The sequence below is a fragment of the Schistocerca nitens genome, chromosome 5 (genome assembly GCF_023898315.1).
Source record: "Schistocerca nitens isolate TAMUIC-IGC-003100 chromosome 5, iqSchNite1.1, whole genome shotgun sequence".
NCBI lineage: Eukaryota > Metazoa > Arthropoda > Insecta > Orthoptera > Acrididae > Schistocerca > Schistocerca nitens.
The window spans coordinates 295,890,889-295,912,331 of record NC_064618.1 but is presented as its reverse complement, the minus strand read 5'-3'; the positions used below and the strand labels follow the sequence as shown (position 1 = coordinate 295,912,331).

The window sequence follows — 21,443 nt, the reverse complement described above, 5'->3', positions numbered from 1 at the left end:
GTATAGTGCCAACCAAAGGCCACTAGCAGCTATGATAAAGAAAATAAGCTGGTGTGCAAAACTTAGGGGGCAAAGTAAATTGTGTGTGTGTGTGTGTGTGTGTGTGTGTGTGTGTGACCAGCACTATTTATGATGGCTCTCAAGGGGCGCATAGTTCTTAATAGGTAGTGTGATCACCATGAGGGGGCAATATATGCTCTGCAACATGCTCTCATGCTGCCCAGAAGGTTGGTCGTGATAGGGCATTCCAACCCTCCTCCAGTGTGTCTGACAACTGGTGAATGGTCGTTAGTGCATGTGGAACTACTGCAATGCGTCTCCAACTTATCCCACAAGTGCTTCATGAGGGGTTAAGATGGGTGAACAAGCAGGCCAGTCCACTTGCCAAATTTCCTCTTGGTCCAAGAACTACTCCACCTGCACTGTTTGATGCAGCCACACACAGTCATCTGTAAAAATGAAGCCAGGGCCTACAGCTCTCTCGAAAAGACATGCATAGGGGAGGAGTTTCACAACAACATTGATTTATGCCACCTTTGAACACAGTACGCTCACCAGTCTGTTATCGTGACACTGTACTCTTTCCCCAAGGGTATCGTTTCAGGGCAGCATTTGGCTCTGACTTCATTTTTATGGATGGCAATCTGCAACTGCATCCAACAGTGCAAATGGAGCAGTTCTTTGAAGAAGAGGATATTCAGTGTATGATCTGCCTGCCCATTCCGCTGACTTAAATACCATTGAGTATGTGTGGGAAGCATTGGGGAGACGTATTTTAGAACATTCATGTCCAGGTGCACGAATGACAATCCAGCAGTTGTCAGCTGCACCAGTGGTGGAATGGAATGGCCTACCACAGGAACTCCTTACCAACCTTATGGTCAGTACTGTAGCATGTTGCAGAGCACCCACTGCCCTCCATGGTGATCACACACCCTATTTAGAATCACATCCCATCATTTGTAATGTCAACAGGATGACAACGAAACGTGGTGACTCCTGTTCAATTATTGTCTTTGAACAGACTTGTCATTTCCGCTCATCTCATTGTGTATTTCTTTCATCTCCTTGCACATTTCTTTTAGTTATCTTCTATGCTATACCGTAGCAGTTTTACGCCTGGTCCAGGTTTCATCAAGTTATGTTACTTGTCAGCGACACATCATGTGAAAATTACTTTCGTCCTTAAGTTTCCCACACCAGTATATAATGCACATCCTGTTCCTGCTCTTTCTACTCAAAAGCAATAAGTGACTCCTGTACCTCCATCAAGAGCTCAGTCAACATATAATGGGAATTAATATATAGAAGCATAGCATTTGATATCATTCTACTTTTAGGAGTGTACTGTATACTATAGTCTGTCTAAAATTACTTCAGGATTGACAGCGAGGACAGAAGTGGTAGTGGGGAAAGTCCACTTGGCAGGCTCAGGCCAGTTTCTGCTGATACCACATTACCTACAGCAGCAGCAAACCCTTTAAGCTGCCACATTTTCACCCTACGCAACAACACTTCCTGCTTCCAGTGAGCTTCAGTAGCAATCAGCTAGCTGTCCTATGCAATCAGTGCACCCGGTGACTTTCCGTGCATTTGTTTACACAGTTGCAGGAGTTATTCTTTTATTTGTTGTTACTGTTATTTGTTGTATGGTACTCAACAATGTTAGCACAAAGTTCCTTAAAAGTTGTAAGTGGAAAAACTTGACACCGTTCTTTTGGTCAGAAGACTGCTGTACAGGGCAGTCAAGAGAAACTGTTTGCATATTATGTGCCTGTTTTGAGAATGAGGAACTTAATACTGGCCTGCTACTCTCCATTAACAATAATCATCAAAACTACTGCAGCTTTGTTTACAAACAAAAACACTGTTGCAAAGATTGGGAAGGAAATGTCTGACAAAGAAATGTATGTTGAAGAACCATCAAAACTTAAACCTCCTGGAAAAAAAGAAGTACAGATAAGAGGATTACCTATATTTATTCGCCTACAAAGGATGCGATTCATCACCATGTGTACGATTATCATCGCAGGAAGAAACATCGACACTCATGAAGTTATTGGCAACACGTAAGGAATCAAAACCTTTGCAGGGCAGTTGCACATCCTTGCCCACAGTTTTAAACAACCTAGGTTTGAACTATGGATATTTCTGAGGCCATAAGCTGTTGATGGAGAGAGGATATAGCTGCATGGTGATGCAGATTTTTAAGGGACATCCATAGCATAAACATAGATGAAGTGATGCGGCTTGACGAAATGTGGATCAATTCTGGTCATGTTGTCAAGCAGGGATGGATAGATGACAGAGCTGAAGGAACAATAGCAATAGCTTCTGGCAAGGAGGGGGGGGGGGGGGGGGCGCTACTCTGAAGGGTTCTCCCACTCTGTCTCAATGGTCATATAATTCATGAAGTTCCAATATCAAATGCCAAGGCCTACTACAAGCAACAAGTTTTATGCTAGGAAATAGCTTCACATTTCATTCATAGGCTGCTGTTTCTCCAGCATGAGACCGAAAATTAGTAGTACAAAGTTTTTATATGAATTTTTAATAGTCATATTCTCCCATAATTTGTGTGATGTACCCATTTCTTCAGCTTTCTTGTTCTAATAAACGATCTTGTCATCCCTAATTCTGTAACTATTCATGGCAGTGTCAAAACTTTTTCTCCAGTTAACCCTGTCACAATAGCCGGTTTATTTATCCCACGTTTATTCTCTGGTTAGGCGTTATTACGTGTTCGTACAACATGTTTTCTGTGCTACTCCCAGAATAGAACTTACACGACTGTACCACTGGTCCTTACTGGTGTAGCAGTTTGGCCAAAAACTTTATCAAAATTTCATTTTCTTTCATACAAAGAGGATAACACAATCTTTCTTACCTGTCAGTCATTTATTTTCACTCTGGTAGTCTGAATCTACGGCTTTCACTAGTAATTATAACAACGCTGATCATTTGCAAACCCAGTCAACCACATAAACAAAAAGCGATTAGCATTCATCCGTTCGGCTTTATTCCACTCAACTCGTATAGCCCCGTCACCTTTTTCCTGCAGGAAAGTTTATTTCTACATGCGATGGGGATTTCCCTGGCAGAGACATCATGTACACTATGCACACATTCAAAAATCAACTTATGATTCATTTAGAAATCAACTTAGAATGTGTTCAAAAAGCAACAGGGATGCGTTTCAAAATCATATGAATAATCGGTAGACCAATGTGCAATGGATGCTAGGCGCTTTGTGAAAAAGGTTTTTTCTCAAGAATACGAATTCAACAACAGTGACACTGACAGTGACACAAAGGGCCCAGTACAGCGATGAGGATGATATCAGCGGAGTCTTTATATTATCCCTTTAGAAATGGAGAACAGGCGAACTCAGCTACATGTTTGGCATGTGCCGTTTATATCTGTATGTAAAATGTAAACTTTCACGGCCAGAAATGTCACAATTAAATACCTACGATAACATTACATCATCGTAAGGTATGAAATTTTAGTAAGAAGGAATTAATAGCAACTAATTCCATAGGAAGTTCATCTCAGAAAGTCAGTTTGTATCACACAAGATAATTATTACTGTTTACAGTATAATAGAAATTCCCTGTTATTTGTACCACTTTTGTTCTTTCTCAACAATAGAGGTTAACCATTTAGGTATGTTTTCCCACCGTGAAAAAAATGATTAATTTTTTGTTGTGTCAAAATTAAGTAGGTGCATTAACAATGTCACTGCAAACCTACAGTGACCTGTTTGTTGTGTACCCAATTGGTAGTAAATGCGCAAGTGGACCATCGTGCGTCTTATGTATCTCAAATTACCTGACATTAGAGATCTCCAACAGAGTTCTGCTTTCAAACACATGCAAATTTGATATATTCTTAAGATTTCCTTCGCATAATGTGTTCAGTTAACTTCAATAATGTTGCCCACGTGTTAAAAATTAGGTAAGGCTGTAAGAAAATATGTTTCTGTTAACTGTCCATTTTGTCTTAACAATTTGTTGCCACAGATAAAACTAAAATCAAAAATATTGCAGATCTTCCAGAACACACGTATGCAATTTCCATATTTATAAAAGTGAAGAGTTTGCCTGTCTGAGCAAGTTGAACAAAATTTAAGATTACAAGCATGTTTCATGTGAGATGCAGCAACTCTGTTCCACGCCTCCATGTCTTACAGCCAAAGTGTCAATCCTAAAGCAATTTTGGGCAGACTATACCTCCTTCCCTGTTTCTTGTATATAGAGATGGCAGTGCTGCTACAGCGGTCAGTTTCTAGTTTGCTTTGCTGGATAATAAAAGTTATCAGTCTGTTAACATTGAGTGGCATTAAATAATGGGCAAAAGTACAGTAGAACCTCACTAACCCATTCCCTACAGGACCGGGATCATGGTCAGATTGCAAAATAGCTTGGATTATCAGAGGAACACTTACTGACCCATATCATCATCACAATGAAGTACAGTGAAACGTTAATTTTCAACTGGAAATACTGTCCGAAATATTATTCCATGTTAAAACAGTAACAAAACAAAAGTAAAATGTTGACATACTAAAAAATCTTACATGAAAGTGTAATGCAGAGTAGTGCCTGTACTATAAAAAAATGTTTGTATCATACAGTAAGATAGTTACTGTGAGTGAAAGTTTAATATTTGTACATACCTTATTACAGTGTTACATTGAAACAACTGATTTGTACTTAATTGTTTAAAATGTGAGAAATACTGTAAAAAAAATGTTCTGTTCTTCAGCAGGACGAATAATGTCTGTAATGTTCTTTTGCTTAGCAGATGACAATCTTGATTTTGCCATGATGTTCTGCCATTTCCTAGACCACAAAATGTTGTTGGGATAAATGCAGAGCTTTGTTCAATGTATTGAAGGGTTATATCAAATGAATTTTTAGCAACTGTATGTGATCCTCGAGCCATAGGTTCATTGCCTTCATTGTTGTCACCTCATTCTCATTCTCGTCACTTGTTCAAGTTACATAGTCAATGATTTGGTCGTCGATTAATTCTGCTTCTGTTAAGTAGTCACCTTACATCACTGGCCTCAATCACACATTTACATTTAGTTGGTGTCATAATTTAGTTTCACACACTTAAACATGCAAGAAGAACACAGTCACTAATTTCGCACCTTGCACTGGTCAACTGCCTACTGATCCGTATCTGTGGCAATGAGTCATCAGCAAGTCCTGTAGCAGCAGCAGCTCATATACATAACAAGTAACAGAAATGGGATGGTCGGACTAGGTGGGTAGTCGGACCATCAGAAGTTTGACTGGTGAGTTTCTACAGTATGTGGAATGAATCTGGCTATTTTGAATACCGTATTTACCCGAATCTAAGCCACAACTGAAAAATGAGACTCGAAATCAAGGAAAAAAAAAATTACCGAATCTAAGCCGCTCCTGAAATTTGAGACTCTAAATTCAAGGGGAGAGGTAAGTTTTAGACCGCCCCTCCAAATAGAAACAAAGTTGGTCCATTGTAACACGAGACACAATTGAGGTCAAATGGATGAAGATACAGCTACAGTAATTTGGTTTGAGTCGTAAGATTAACAGTTATGCTTTACCAAGTAGACACTGCTACGTGTCAGGCGCACCGTCCGTATTTATACGGGTACCCTTCCTTTTTCACGTGCTTCATCTGGTTTGAATCAATTGCTTATTTTGCTTTGATCCGATAAGTGCCGTTCTCTTTGCTATAGGTCTTTACGTCACTCTAAGCTGAAAATGCATTATTAAGGTGTCATGCATTGTTTGTCGCATTCTGATAATGAGTGTTTACGACCTGTCACCGTTCGCAGCATGGCTTGCTTTTGTGCACACTACCGTGGCTTACAATTAAAAAAAAGAGAGGAATTGTCTTATAACCGAAACAACAGCAAGAGACTGCTATTTGTTGTTACTTACACTGTTGCTTTCTTTGATAATGATCAACAAGAAAAAAATAATAGACTGCATATGATAGAATTGTTCCTAACGAGAGTTTAGCAAAAATTTTTCTCCGTTTGAAAATCTTTGCAGATGCCTCTTTACTACATTACATTCTGTACAGAAATTAGAGTCATCTTAGATTCGTGCTTCATTTCTGACTGTATCACTATTCAGCATAAGAATAATACGATTATAAACATGACATTATATGTATATTCTTCCGCGTTTGCTGTTGTCTCACTCTAGTTTCGTAGTTTATTAGGCAGACAGGATTTAAATGAGATAGCAGAAAACACGAAAGAATACATGGCATTATGTTTACATTCTTCTACCTTTTCTTTTAATTTATTTACTAACACATAGGTTTTGGCACCAGTATTTATCTTTGTGCCTGCAAAGCATGCATGTGTAGTGCTACATATATTAGATGGCAGAAGTTAGTTGTGGCGAGACCTACCAACACTTTTCAGAACTTCCGCTTACTTTGCACTCGATTCTAAGCCGCACGCGGTTTTTTGGATTACAAAAATCAGAAAAAAAAGTGTGGCTTAGATTCGAGTAAATACGGTACAATGTATCGGAAGTTACAAAGTGAACCACACATCTGTATGTCTACCACTGACTATTGCAAATCTTCACTTAGTTTTAAGTGAAAGTACCTAACCTGGCAATGATTAATAACTGTTAAATAAGTATGGGAATTGGATACACATTCTAATCTTCTTCTCCACCTCTTTCTGTTAATGTCTTATCCCCCACTCTGTCCATCACTCCCCCCCCCCCCCCAAATCACCCATCTCCTCTTCCCCTGCTCGACCCTCCTCTGTGCCTCTTCTCCTTTCCCCCTCCCCTCTTACACACATCTCCCCCCCCCCCCCACTCCATCTACTCTCAGCCTTTTCTCTGACTTTAAGCCTTGGTTACCACAACTTTTCTGCTTTCTATGAAAACCAAATGATAGGAAAACAGCACATTGTTATTTATAGACTGTTTGTTTGAAAATATCTATAATGAGATTGAATATACTTGGGAGAGCAGTTTATCTAATAGTTTAAATGTTCGTTATTGTGGCTGAAACTGACTGCAAGAAAGAAAACAGAACAGCGCACTTTTGCAGCATAACATGACACATAATTTTCTATCTTGCAATCTATTTTTCACAGAAACCCTGTACACGGCTGTTTAAAAAATATACAATACAACCCCGCTTTTAAGTTCCCAGATTTAATTTTTCCTGCCATTTACAAAAATTTTTATATCTCCCATGAAATTTCCTATGTTTACAATGCTAATTCACATCCAATTTTATGTTAACATACCTACAATTTTTCTGTGATTTACATTTTACGAAACAATGTTCACGCAAAACAAAAAAAGTAATTGATATAAAATACAGGCATGGCACTGGCCTTGAAGAAGTGTTGACAAACATTATGCGATTTAGTTTCTTGACACCATAACACTCTACTCAAAAGGTCTGAATCGGTAAAGTTGTAAGAATTCGTGTTTTATTTCCTTCCTCTGACAACCTCTACTTCACATGGTGGCTGCTGGGAATACCTAGGTTCTTTTGAATAATGACCAATCACAAAGTTTTCAGTGTATTGCGCATACGCAACTTCATAATTTTTGGACACCACGTTAGCAAAAGCTTTCGACTTTGAACAAGTCCCGCCCATTTACCACCCTCCATATATACCTGCGACCCGCACATGGTCTGCTGCTTTTGCTCTCATCATGACAACTCAATAGCACATTTTGTGTGTTCTGTTGTTCAGCTGCATGTAGCCCTAGTTGACACCTTTGCAATGCTCAAATGTTTCTGGTTTGAATAATGAAATACTGCACCAGTTAATATTGTTTCAGAATGTGAGTGGTGTGTGTAATGGAGGGTGAGCAGTACCTTATAACCTCAAACTGACAATGGGAATAAATTCATGGAAGGCATCATTCCAAGTGTGGAAAAAGAGGGAGAGAGAGAGAGAGAGAGAGAGAGAACTGATGCGATGTTTCATTACTTAAATAATGAATGACACAACTGCACACTTTCCAAAAACATCGATTATGATGAACGAAACAAAAGTCAAATGTTTCTACTTTCCAAACAGTTAAACAGTGCCAGTTACACCAGTGGGTAAACAGTAGAAAATTCAGGTAACCTTTATTGGATAATAACCAAGTCCCTAGCGAGTATTTGAAGTCTGTTATGTACATATCACACATAAACTACGAAAATGCTAGAGGGATTACAAATGTAACTTTTACCTCTTAAAATGTTATTTCCCACTTCTTACACCATTTTTTGAAGTACTACCTTGAAAAGTGTAAAAGCAGAGTTTCAGTGCACAGCCCAGGTCCATATGACTTTTTAGAGTGTCATGGAAATATTTGAAGTAAATCGATCAAGAACTTTTCAAGACTTTTACATATACCACATATCGCCTACGTCCATCCAAATCTTTATTAGAGCAACATGTAAAAATCTGAAGTAAATCAGTCAAGAGCATTTCAAGATTTTTGCTAATCACTTTTCCCTATTATATGTACGTTTATATACAGGGTCTCTCTTAGGAGAGTTGTCAGGTGCATATTCTATGGTGTTCCAGCAAACATTCACAATTTTGTTTTTGCGGCGTGTAGATGGAATCAACCCAAACAAAGACTGCTCATTATGTCTTTCGTGCAACACATAGCACCAAGGGAAGTATTGGTTTGTTTCCTGTAACAATCAAAATGCTTTTTAAAGTGGAATTTTATGTGCCTACTCGACAGAAAGGTTCCAAATTACCCTAGGGGGATATTTGTTTTATTGATGTGTATAAATAGAGGCAGTAAAACACAAAGAAAAACTAGTACTCCAGCAGTGATAGCACTGCTTGCTAGGGCCTGCACAGACTGCTACTGCCATCACAAATGCTGCTTAGTCGCTACTAGGGTACTGGTTATTCTTCGTACTTTACTATTCATGTTAATACATACTGGTAAAGCAAGTAATACACTGAACTAATTTGGGTCTGCTCTATTGAATGTTCACAAAAATTCCACTTTCAAAATAATTTTATTAGTACCAGGAAACAAACAGATTTTCCGTTGACATTGGGCATTGTACGAAAGATGCAATGAGCAGGATTTAAACTGTAAGGCTGCACACTTTTGGTGAACCTAGAATGTGCTGGATGATATCGTGAAAATTCTCTGTTACCCAATATCACACATTTTGCCTATTCACTGAAACATTCACAAAAATTTGCTTAAAAAATTGCAAATATCTGCTGAAACACCAGAGACAATACGCTTGACAACCCACAGGAGAGAGACCCGGCATATTAAAAAATATATAACCTCTGTCCATCCAAACATTTATTATTAGAGCAACATGGAACACACACACACACACACACACACACACGTGCGTGTGCACTGCAGCCTCTGGCATCTTAGTCACACAGCAGTGTATGATGGGAGCAGCACTTTGGGTAGGGGAAGGAGGATGCTGGGGCGGGGGAGGCTGAGGCAGAAGGATAGCAGGGTGGGGGTGGGAGACAGTGAAGTACTGCTGGATATCACGCAAAGATGAGGTGATGGCAGCTAGGTGCAGCCAGGAGGTTAGACGGAGGGGAGACGACAGGAGAGGTTTGGGTTGGGGGAGGGCAAAGGAAAAAAGGGGGGGGGGGGCTGAATGGGTGAGAAAAATGACTAACAAAGGTTGATGCCAGGAAGGACCCACATGGCACAAGCTGTGAAGCAGCAGCATGCTTAGCAACAGGGTGGTCCACTTGTTTCTTCGCCACAATTTTTCAGTGGCCATTCATATGGACAGACAGTTTGTTGGTTGCCATGCTCACATAGAATGCAGTACAGTGGTTACAGCTTAACTTTTAGATTACATGACTGGTTTCACAGGTATCCCTGCCACTGCTGGAATAGATGATGTTTGTGAACGGACTGGAGTAAGTGGTGGGGGAGGATGTATGGGACAGGTCTTGCACCTAGGTCTACTACAGGAATATGAGCCATGATGTAAAGAGTTAGGAGCAGGGGTTAGGATGTAAGGGGTAGGGATGTCCAAGTAAATTCTGCAGGTTCGATGGACAGCGGAATACCACTGTAGGAGGGGTGGGAAGGATAGTGGGCAGGAGATTCTCCTTTCAAGGCACAACGAGAGGTAGTCGAAACCCTGGCAGAGAATGTAATTCAGTTGCTCCAGTCCTGAGTAATACTGAGTTATGAGGGGAATGCTCCTCTGTGGCCGGAGAGTCAGAATGGAAGGTTGTGGGAGACTGGAAAGATAAGGCACTGAATATTTGTTTTTGTACAAGGTTAGGAGGACAATTACAGTCTGCGAAAGCCTCAGACAGACGGTATATTTTAAGAGGAACCGATAATCACTGCAGATGTGATGACCACGGGTGGCTAGGCTGTATGGAAAGGACTTCTTGGTATGGAATGGGTGGAAGCTGTCGAAGTGAGATATTGCATGTGGTTAGTAGGTCTGATATGGACAAAGATACTGATGTAGCCATTTTTGAGGAGGAGATCAAAATCTAGGTAGGTAGTTTGTTGGGTTGAGTAGGACGAGGTGAAGCAAGAGGCTGTTGAGGTTATGGAGGAATGTGGATAGGGCGTCCTCATCCTCGATCCAGATGGCAAAGATGTAATCAATGAATCTGAATCAGATGACAGGTTCAGGATTCTGGCTGTTTAGGAAGGATTCCTCTAGATGGCCCATGAACACGCTGGCATAGGATAGTGCCATGCGGGTTCCCATAGCCGTACCCTGGATTTGTTTGTAGGTAATGCTCTGAGAATCAACAATAATGATAGACAACAGCTCACCAAAAAGATGATTGCTGAGCCGCAGACAGGCACATAGAAAAAAACTATCACACTCTCACAACTAAATTTCCTGCCATAGCTTTTGTCAGGAAACGAGAGCACACGCACACACACACACACACACACACACACACACACACACACACACACATTAACGTAATCACTTAGACACAACCCATGAACACATGACCGCCATCTCTGGCCGCTGTGTCCACAGTCCCTGAGAATCAGATCCAAACAAACCACTCCTTGTCTCCCCCTGCCTCTCATCGGCAGCTGCTAGGCTAGCTGTTAGAAAATGGTGGCAGCACTGACTGCAAGCTGAGGGGACTGGTAAGAAGGGGAGAAGCAGTAGGAATGAGGGAGTAGGGAAGCGGCTCTAGTACTCAGCTGCACCCAGTCAACTACGGTGCATGACAACCCAGTAAACAAAGCATTTCATCTATTTAGACAAAAACAAGATTTTTCGAGTGTATTTTTCAAATTTCCCAGAAATGTTTGAAATTCCCTGATTTCCAGAACCTGTGGCAACACTGAACACATGTGTTAAAAGTAGGATTATCAAAAATACCTTTTTTTTTAAGTATGGCAACAAATGGAGGGAAAAACAGCGGGTACGTATTACAAAAACATTATAGCAGAAATGTGATGATATGCTTGGGAGCACTTTTAAACATTTTGATTAATTAAATTGTAGAAGCAACAGCAGCATGTAAAGACTGTTAGTATGCGAAGATACATGTGTTGCTTTTTCCTTTTTTATCAAACATGCAGATAGTACATGTGCAAACAGCAGTCCATCAGTAATAACCCTATGATAGTATCAAAATGCATCACTTAATCCCTTATGTTAAAACTAACCAAATTTAAATAAGTAATAGAAAGCATTTTAGACTAACACACGCATCTGATAAATGGTCAAATGATTATAAAGCTAAGTTAAAAGGCTCCAACCATAAGTGTGTGTTAATCTCTGCAGAATTTGCATTTTGGCTTTCATGTAAATCAAGAGAGATTATATCAAATACCTGTACAGACGAGTAGTTTGATGGCGTATAGCTGGAGGCAGTTGGATAGACGGAAGATGACGACTTCTGATTCTGGTAAGTGGATTGATATGTGACTGTACTGGGTGCGGAGTAAGATAGGCCCACTTCGCTTTTATCTACGTCCAAAGTAGATGCAGTCGATGACCTTGTTTGTGTGAAACTGGACTGGCTAACTTTGTGGTCTGATGTAGAGAGAATAGATTCAGAACCTGGAAGCTAGAAACAAAGTTTATACATACAGTACCAAAATTTTAACATTTTTTTTACTAAATTATGCAGAAATCCTTAACAGTACCTTCTGACTTTGACTGAGTGATGAAGCAATACTGTTTTGACTCGATTTTTGAGTTGAGGATGCCGTGTATGCATCTAATGCAGATGTTTGACTTGTACTCAGGTCAAGATTCGTGGAAGCTCTAGGCGATGGTAAGGAATCCAGAACTGAGTTTGATACACTGTTGGAAAACTTGTTCTGTTCAGAATTTGTTTCAAAAGAGTTCGTCTCACTTCCAAATTCTAGAGCACCAAACTGAACATCTAGATATCCTATACTGCTGTTAATAGCATCACCAGGCATTTCAACTGCTGTTGCTGGAATCTGAAAGTTTCCAATTAGTGCTTTCCTCCATTCAAGAAGTATATTTACAATTAAATGTTAACAACACACTAAATACATGAATGCACAAGATTACACAAGTATTTACTTTTGAGGGAGGAGGAACTCTTGGCCGCTGTGTTTTCGTCCGCGTTGGTATGGACTGCGACTGGGTGGTGGTTGATGGAGATTCTGCAGGCTGCTCTTGTATCTGCGGGCTGTAGGTACTAGAGGAACTTACGTAACTGGATGTAGAAAATGGTGCTGTAACACAAGTTGCGTAGTTACAGAGTTTTGAAAAGCATATAAAATTTACATCAGTCAAGTTTAAAATTATATCAAGTAACACATACACTCATACGCATGCCTTACACTACATGCACAGTATTGGTCTTAAGGACCGAGGTTTTACATATATCCTTAGTGGCTACATCAGCTAACCTGATACAAATAGACCATATGCGCTTAATTTACAGTTTATATACACACAACTAATTTCCTTCAGATCAACATCAAAGACAGTAAAAGACCCTGAGCACACGTCACAGGTGTGACATTCATACAAGCGGAAATCTATAAAGGTTTAGAAGGAATTGTGCATCAATATAAAAAAACCTATTCTGAATCCAGCAGACACCAAAAATGTGCAGTCCCAAGTATCAACTGCATGCCAACCAGCACAGTGCCACAAAATGGCATCAAGACTGCACTAACCCATATGCTAATGATAAGAGCAGGCAATGCCACACCACCATGAAGAGACAGTTCAGCAGCCCCTGGCAACACTGTTTTAGCCACCCGCCCTTCACTGGTTGGCCCAGTTAAGTCGCAGTCTTCGAGAGCATTAGTACCGACTAACAGGAAGACGTTACTTAGCCAGCATTCTGCTAATAGTAATGGAGATTGAAGAACTATTATATAGGAGGCACAGGAAACACTGAAAGTTAAGTGCTGTTTCCTCCCTTAATAGAAACAAAGTTTTCTGTTAACTAGAAAGTGTTTTGTACAGATGATTTTAGATTCCTGCCACCAGCCATTGAAACTTCTCTTCTTCCTTACTTGTGTCAACGCTGACTCCCATAGTAGCCGACACAACAAACAATGTATGGGTACAACACCATCTCTTTAAGTTGTTGCAGAACCATTTCCTAGATGTAGGTATTATGCTACCAAATGGTTTGAGTGAAGTATGTTCTTCATCAGGACAAATAAAATAACTTCACTGAGTTTGTTGACAAAGTCTTCAGCGCACTGAACTCTGAGATTTCCAAAAGATGAATGTTAACTTACACATAGTGAATCTGGAATAAAGACCAGTATGTGCTTTTTCAAATCTACATGGTTACTCTGCAGTTCACATGGTAAGTGCCTGGCAGAGGATTCATCAAACCATTTCCATATTACTTCTCTACCATTCCACTCTCGAATGGCGCGTGTGAAAAAAGGAACACCTAAATCTTTCCGTTCGAGTTCTGATTTCTGTTGTTTTATTATGATGATCATTTCTCCCTACACAGGTGGGTGTCAACAAAATATTTTCGCATTTAGAAGAGAAAGCTGGTGATTAAAATTTCGTAAATAGATCTCACCGCAAAGAAAACTGCCTTTGCTTCAGTTACTGCCACTAAAACGAGCTGCCCTTCTTTGCACTTTTTCGATGACCTCCACCAATCCTACCTGGTAAGGATCCCCTCCATCAATCCTACCTGGTAAGGATCTCACACCGCGCAGCAATATTCTCCAGCAGAGGACAGACAAGTGTAATGTAGGCTGTCTCTTTAGTGAGCGTTCTGTCAACAAAGTGCAGTCTGTTTCGCCTTCCCCACAATATTATCTATATGGTCTCCCCAATTTAAGTTGCTTGTAATTGTAATTCCTAGGTATTTAGTCGAATTGACAGCCCTTCGATTTGTGCGATTTATCATATACCCAACATGTATTGGATTTCTTTTAGTACCCATGTGCACGACCTCGCACTTTTTTAGTTTAGTGCCAATTGCCACTTTTCGCACCATACAGAAATTCTCTCTAGATCATTTTGTAATTGGAATTGATCATCTGACGATTTTACTAGACGGTAAATTACTGTGTCATCTGCAAACAATCTAAGAGGGCTGCTCAGATTATCACCTAGACCATTTATGTAAAACAGGAACAGCAGAAGGCCTATGACACTACCTTGCGGAATGCCAGATATCACTTCTGTTCTACTCGATGATTTACCATCTATCACTACAAACTGTGATCGCTCTGAGAGGAAATCACGAATCCAGTCACATAACTGAGGCGATACTCCATATGCACGCAATTTGATTAATAGTCGCTTGTGAGGAATGGTATCAAAAGCCTTCTGGAAATCTAGGAATATGTAATCAATCTGAGATGCCTTGTCGACAGCACTCATTACTTCATGGGAATAAAGAGCTAGCTGTGTTCCACAAGAACGATATATTCTGAATCCATGTTGGTTATGTATCAATAAGTCATTTTCTTCAAGGTGATTCATAATGTTCAAGTACAGAATACGCTCCAAAATCCTACTGCAAATTGAAGTCAGTGATATGGGTATGTAATTCAATGGGTTACTCCAATTTCCTTTCTTGAATATTTGTGTGACCTGTGCTACTTTCCAGTCTTTAGGAACAGACATTTCGTCAAGTGAGCGGTTGTATATGATTGCTAAGAAAGGTGTTACTGTGTCTGCATACTCTGAAAGGAACCTGATTGGAATATCATATGGACCGGAAGACTTGCTTTTCTTGAGTTGTTTCGCAACACTTAAGATATCTATTTTTATGTCACTCATGCTTCTGTTCTTGTTTCAAATTCTGGAATATTTACTACTTGTTCTTTCGTGAAGGAATTACGGAAAACTGTATTTAGTAACCCCGCTTTAGTGGCACCATCATTGGTAACATTTCCATCATCATCACGCAGTGATGGTATTGACTTTTTTTTTTGCCACTGGTGTACTTTACATACGACCAGAATCTCTTTGGGTTTTCTACCATATTTTGAGACAATGTTTCATTGTGGAAAAGGCTTTGATGCGCAAATGAAATCTCTTTATGGCCTTTTGAAGGGACTAAAAATGATTGAAGTCAATTACATGTCAACATCTATTGAAATTTTTCCTTCTACGGTACCAGAACTAGACATTTTTTGTAACAAGTAAGGAACATATTGGTTTTCCCTTATACTGATGGGTGACAAGTGGTTATTGTTTCTGTGGAAACATGACACTTTACTGAAGAATTAAACACAGGGTTTTCTCAGTATGGCAATGATTCAAATTCTGCATCCCTCTGCACTATCACCATTGATATCAGTGTAAATAACAGTGAATCACCATCAGCATAAATACTAGAAGCTGTCAACTTCAAAGAAAATTTGTCAACAGATGTGGCAACAGTGTGCAATGACACTAATCTATGATAATCTTCCAGATGTGGTGAAGTACACTGCATCTTTAAGTTTTCCTGCAGCAAAAGGCAAAGTAGAAGTGCCTAACGCAGATTGGATATGAATTATATCTCTTGTGGTCTTTACTCTTCCAACACCAGCATGGAAACCTAGTACGCAAACAAACAAATTTCCTAAAATATCTGTGCTCAGTTTCAAAACAAAATGTTTACAAAGTTAAAGACAGTTATTGCTCTGCATGTAAGACTAAGAACATTTATAAAGATTAGCTACCTCAATCACAAAGCTAAGTTGGAAGCAATGAAGAAATGCACCATCAAGGAGGAAGTAGCTATGAAGTGCGTCTTCATCTGGCAAAGTAAATAAAAAAACTGTAACAGGCTACATAAACATCTACTTCCCCATCAGATTAGTGTGTTGTTTTTCACACCAATATTAACCCTTTTGCTGCTGTGGACAAGTATTTACAGCCTGCTACACTCTTCCCCAGGTGCTGTAATGTGTACATGTGCACCTCCTACAGTGGTGTGTGTGTGTGTGTGTGTGTGTGTGTGTGTGTGTGTGTGTGTGTCCTGACCTGCCGACCTTCCACTGCCATGAACAGCTTACTTCCGAATTTCGGTGAGTAAAAAAGTTTCAAGTATTTATCATACAACATAAATACCTCATTTGTGTGCTATCATTTGCGAGAAACCTCATTTTAATATCTTGAACTGCTTATGAGATATGATGATTGTTATGACAACAAGATTCACTGTGCACAAGGACACGAATGGGCACGTTGCACACAACTGTCTAGCGGATATAAAATCTAATAACTTCAAAACTGAATGAGATATCGTTCTGCCCTCAATTTTAAATAAAATTTGGTATCTTACGTACATTTTGTTTGCTGCAATATAACGGCTTAAATCAATCAAATGCAAAGTGTTGCAACCTGTAGTAATCGCGACCAGAACAGTCACGGGGTGGCCGAGAAAACGCGGCGGGACCAAACAGAGAGAGGCTCGCAAATAAACAAACGAACGGAAAGGACAGACACAAAACAACGACAGACGATCGAGAGAGATCTTACGACAACAACATGCAAGAAGCAACAGAGTGACAGAGACAACCAAACGAACCCAAGACGTCCACTAGTAATGAAAACAAAAAACGGTAAACGCGCCATTTGTTATCGAGGCGATATGTCAAGACACATGCAACAATTAGACTCGCTAGCTGAGTGAGAGGCAGGAGCTTAAACACATGATTGGGTGCGCCGCTATGGGCCGCTGGAACCACGTTCCACTATGGTGCCTCACACTAAATGCGGGCCAAGAGGCACACACTTCCACGGCTTACGGCACGATAGTGAGGAGACCTCTCGGGGTCTTCAATGTCCATGACGTCCAGCGGGGATTCAAATTACGTGGCGCGCGGTACCAGACAAAGTTTACACAGTGCATTTTTACCTCTTCCAAAAAATATCAAACCATAAGATGTGCAAAAATCAAATTTTTCACCTAATACTTTCTGAAAAATCAGATGAAAAGTATTTCAACTTGGTTGGAATGTGTATTTCAGGCACCAGAATCTGGGGAGCAGTGCAGCTATAACAAAAGCCACCCTCAGCATGGACTGCAGAGAGCACATCTGTAGCATTGAAAAGGATAACTATTATTTAGTTAGTCCTAAGGTAAAGTAGCCCTAAATCTGCCATGCCAAAAAATTTGACTTCTCTAATGTCTACTGAACTGAACGTATAACAAACTAGTAGTATGTGGTGCATTCAAGTTGTAATGCCTCCAATTTTTCTCACGTTGAAACTTATATTACTTCTTGACCTTATCTTCCTGCAGCTGTGCACACTTTTCAAAATATCAATGCCATGATTCCACAGCCACTGTGAATGCTTTAAGAGTCTGGTTTGAGCACTGGAAAATCATTTGACGCAATAGCAGCATTGCTAGTGAATGGGCATCCAGGTAGTGTCTTTCGTTTTCTAAACAGCCAAAGTGACTAGGAACCTGGTCATGCGAGTGGGGAGCATTAGAAATCATTTCAGTCATTGTCAAAAAGAAACTGCAGTATCGCATTCACCCGATATGCTGGTGAGTTGTCTTGGTGAGAAACTACACCTGCTGCTTTTCTGACAGTTTTTCATGCAATGCTGGAAGAAGCTTGTTCTTCCAAATATCTTGGTATGATGCACCTGTCACTATAGAGTCCCCTGGAAAGCAATAAATAAGGATTACACCACTGCTGTCTCACAACATGGGCACCATTACTTTTTCAGCACTGGCGCTTAGCCAATTTTTTTTGGCAGTGGCTAGTGCGTGTGCGTATTGGCACATACACACGCTTCTGCTGAGCTGATTGGCACTTCATTTAAGGACTGAAAAAGGACATTAATGTTTCATCCCTTATCACAATCAATGAAAAGAAAGTCGCATTCATGCAATCATTGTGTGAACATTGTCCAACAACATGCTACACGCATGGCATTGTGGTCATCCATCTGCATTCATGACACCCACATGAAAGATTCACATTTTCATGTCTTCATGCAGGATTGTGTGCACAGATCACACGGAAATTTCAACATTGGAGGTGGTGTGTTCCATACACATTCGGCAATCACCCAAAACAAATTTCTGCACTCACTCGATCACGTGGTCAAACTGGCTGGTGCGAGGCTGAGATTGTCTTGGTTTGTTAACACAAGATGTTCTACCTTCTTGAACTGTCACACCCATATAACCACATTAGACTCATCCATGACACCATCACCACCTCTCAATTAACTAGTGATTAATTTCAATCTATGTTGCACTGTGTAAATGGAGAAAACGTATGATTGTATGCTGTTCTTATAAAGAAAATGCCGCCATTTTAAGTATGGAAAACATTCCTCACTCTCCATGCAGTCACTTTAGTTCTGTATGGTGTACAGGGCAGCCATCTCTTTCATGCATTCACAAATGCATGCTTTTTTTAAAACAAACTGCATGTTTTTATCTGTTTTCAGTTCTGAGAGAAAAGTCTGAAGTTTCATAGCCTGAATGCACCTTCTACATCACAGCATCTGCAGTGAAGCACCTTTGCCTTATAACTACACTGGCACATCACATGTCCTCAGTGTGGCATAAGGGTTCCAGCCAATAGCAAGAATTTTCATGTGCCTTTCGCTACTGGTACACTAATATGAATGCTATTAGTAGTCAAAGGGAACCACACAAATTAGATTCTAATAAAGCAACCTTGTAGTGAATGTGTATCCGTGTCCAAGTTGGCCCGATCTATCCATGCCTGGCCAAAGTTACCTCCGGATCTCAGCCAGTTCTCATTAAACACGTGACAACCACACCAGAGTCCTTTTGTTGGTGAAAAGTCACCATGTTTAATGAATTGCCTCTGAGGATACTTATGTATAAACTCTATTGCAAATCTTTGAAGTCAATGTGTATCCACTGGCCTCATACAAGATATTCGGTAGTTCAGACAACTTTGTTGTCCTAAAGCTGCAAAGCATGCCTAGAGACAGGCCATTATGGTTCATTTTTCGCATTTGCTGGACATTATATAGGATGTGAACTTTGCTTTCAAGCAGGCTTCTAGCCAACACACAAGATGCTAAAGAGAACGATTAAATTTTTGCATGGATCATAAATTGGTCTTTTCACACGAACAGCATGGAGAAAACAAAGTATAATTTGTGAAAATTAATTACCTGCTGAAGATGTGAACCCTGATGGAGGACTAGGAGGCTGGTAAGATGATGCTGACGATGATGAGACAGTGTAACTGCTACTACTTGTTGTCCCAAAGGAAGTTCCTGCAGATGTACTTGTGCCAATGCCAACAGCAGATTTTAGGTTTTCTGTTGCTTGTGATAATTGATTCAGGTACTCAGACTGTGTTGAATTTAATTGGTTGACACCTACAGGAACTGGACTCTAAAAACATACCATACACAAATTATTTTCAGATGAACAACTCAGACAATAAAAAAAGAAGCAGTTTCACAAATTATATACAATATCAAAGCAGTAACATTTTGTCCAGGAAACATGAGAAGGGCCAAAGTATGGTTCCACATAACCATATATTGCAAAGGAATACTTTTCGCAAGGAAGATGTTTAAAACATTTAAGTAAGGCTCATGAAAGAATTTCATGAACAAACAACTAAATGAGCTCAAACTGAAAATAGGTCCAAACAATATGTATTTCTTGTACACTGCTCTTACTTGCGACAGCTGATTTGTTGTTGACTGATGTATTTCAAGGCTCTGAGACATCTGGCTTGAACTAGATGCCACACTGCTTGAAAGAGTCTGTGACGTCAATGCAGACGACAACTCTGTAGTTGGTTCCTGTGTGGGAATAACTGGTTCAGAGTTGACTACAGGTTCCACTGTACCACCACTGGGCGTGAATACCTTGCTGTCTGCTAGTGAACCAGTGTATTCTTCATTGTCCCAATCTTCCGGTGAAGGGAATTCGCCCCATTTTTCTGTGCCAAACCAGAGAAAATGCACTAATAAAGAAGTAGTGATACGAAATTATTGTACCTATACTAAAGTTAACAAAAACAAAATGTATACAATTTGTAATATGATACTGCAATTTATTTTCATCCTATTTAACAGTGTATATTCCATATTTATGCAATGCTGAAAGAAGAGGGAGGGAAAGGAGGCAAGTATGAATTTAGAAATTTAAATGGTGCAACACTACTCCTATTTTATGGCAAATTTGATACTTTTAAGAAGCACAGTCATTTTACCAAACACAACCCACAGTAGTGTGATCCTTCTTAAAGCACTGAATTGCATGATTTTACATCATCATATGCCAAATAGGGATGGTTGGTTGGTTGGTGTTGGGGAAGGAGACCAGACAGCGAGGTCATCGGTCTCATCGGATTAGGGAAGGATGGGGAAGGAAGTCGGCCGTGCCCTTTCAGAGGAACCATCCCGGCATTTGCCTGGAGCAATTTAGGGAAATCACGGAAAACCTAAATCAGGAGGGCCGGACGCGGGATTGAACCGTCGTCCTCCCGAATGCGAGTCCAGTGTCTAACCACTGCGCCACCTCGCTCGGTCCAAATAGGGATGCTTCAGTGCTCAACAGAGGAGCAAACATATCTTCTTGTACTTAACGAACATGACAAAAACCAGATAAGGAAAGACTTGCAATGATAAAGGATACTACCACTTTCCTGTGTTTATATCTGCAATTCACTTATTTCTTAATAAAAAAATAATTATCATGGCCTAAGTACTCGTCTTTGCTTCTCTTTTCACATAGTTTTCCATTTTTCCGATCCTTATGAACCGATGTCACTTCTTACTATCCTTGTCTTTCTGCCTTCATTTGGCTTCCAATAATTAAACACTATTTCTGGAAGCATGTGATGTTCCCTGAAATTTCTAGGGTGTTCACTGATGCTTATATCAATTCAGTTGATGGTCCTATCTCTCCCTCTTTTTTCAGCTCATTCTTCTGACTGGTTCAATGCAGCCCACGATGATTTCCTCTCTTGTGACAATCTCTTCATCTCAAAGCAGTACTTGCACCCTGCATCAATTAT

The 21,443-nt window shown here is 40.0% G+C and overlaps 1 protein-coding gene across 4 annotated transcripts in view; it reads right to left on the bottom strand.

Moving 5' to 3' along the window:
* The window catches only part of LOC126260948 (protein lingerer), a 120,594-nt gene that overhangs the window by 79,631 nt on the left and 19,520 nt on the right, over positions 1-21,443 (bottom strand). For all 4 annotated transcript variants that reach the window (XM_049958456.1, XM_049958457.1, XM_049958458.1 and 1 more), the window contains exons 7-11: positions 20,098-20,363; positions 19,579-19,804; positions 12,553-12,707; positions 12,144-12,446; positions 11,828-12,064 (exon numbers count right to left, since the gene is read on the bottom strand). In XM_049958456.1, the coding sequence (XP_049814413.1) occupies positions 11,828-12,064; positions 12,144-12,446; positions 12,553-12,707; positions 19,579-19,804; positions 20,098-20,363 (1,187 nt within the window). The remainder of the gene's footprint in view (positions 1-11,827; positions 12,065-12,143; positions 12,447-12,552; positions 12,708-19,578; positions 19,805-20,097; positions 20,364-21,443) is intronic.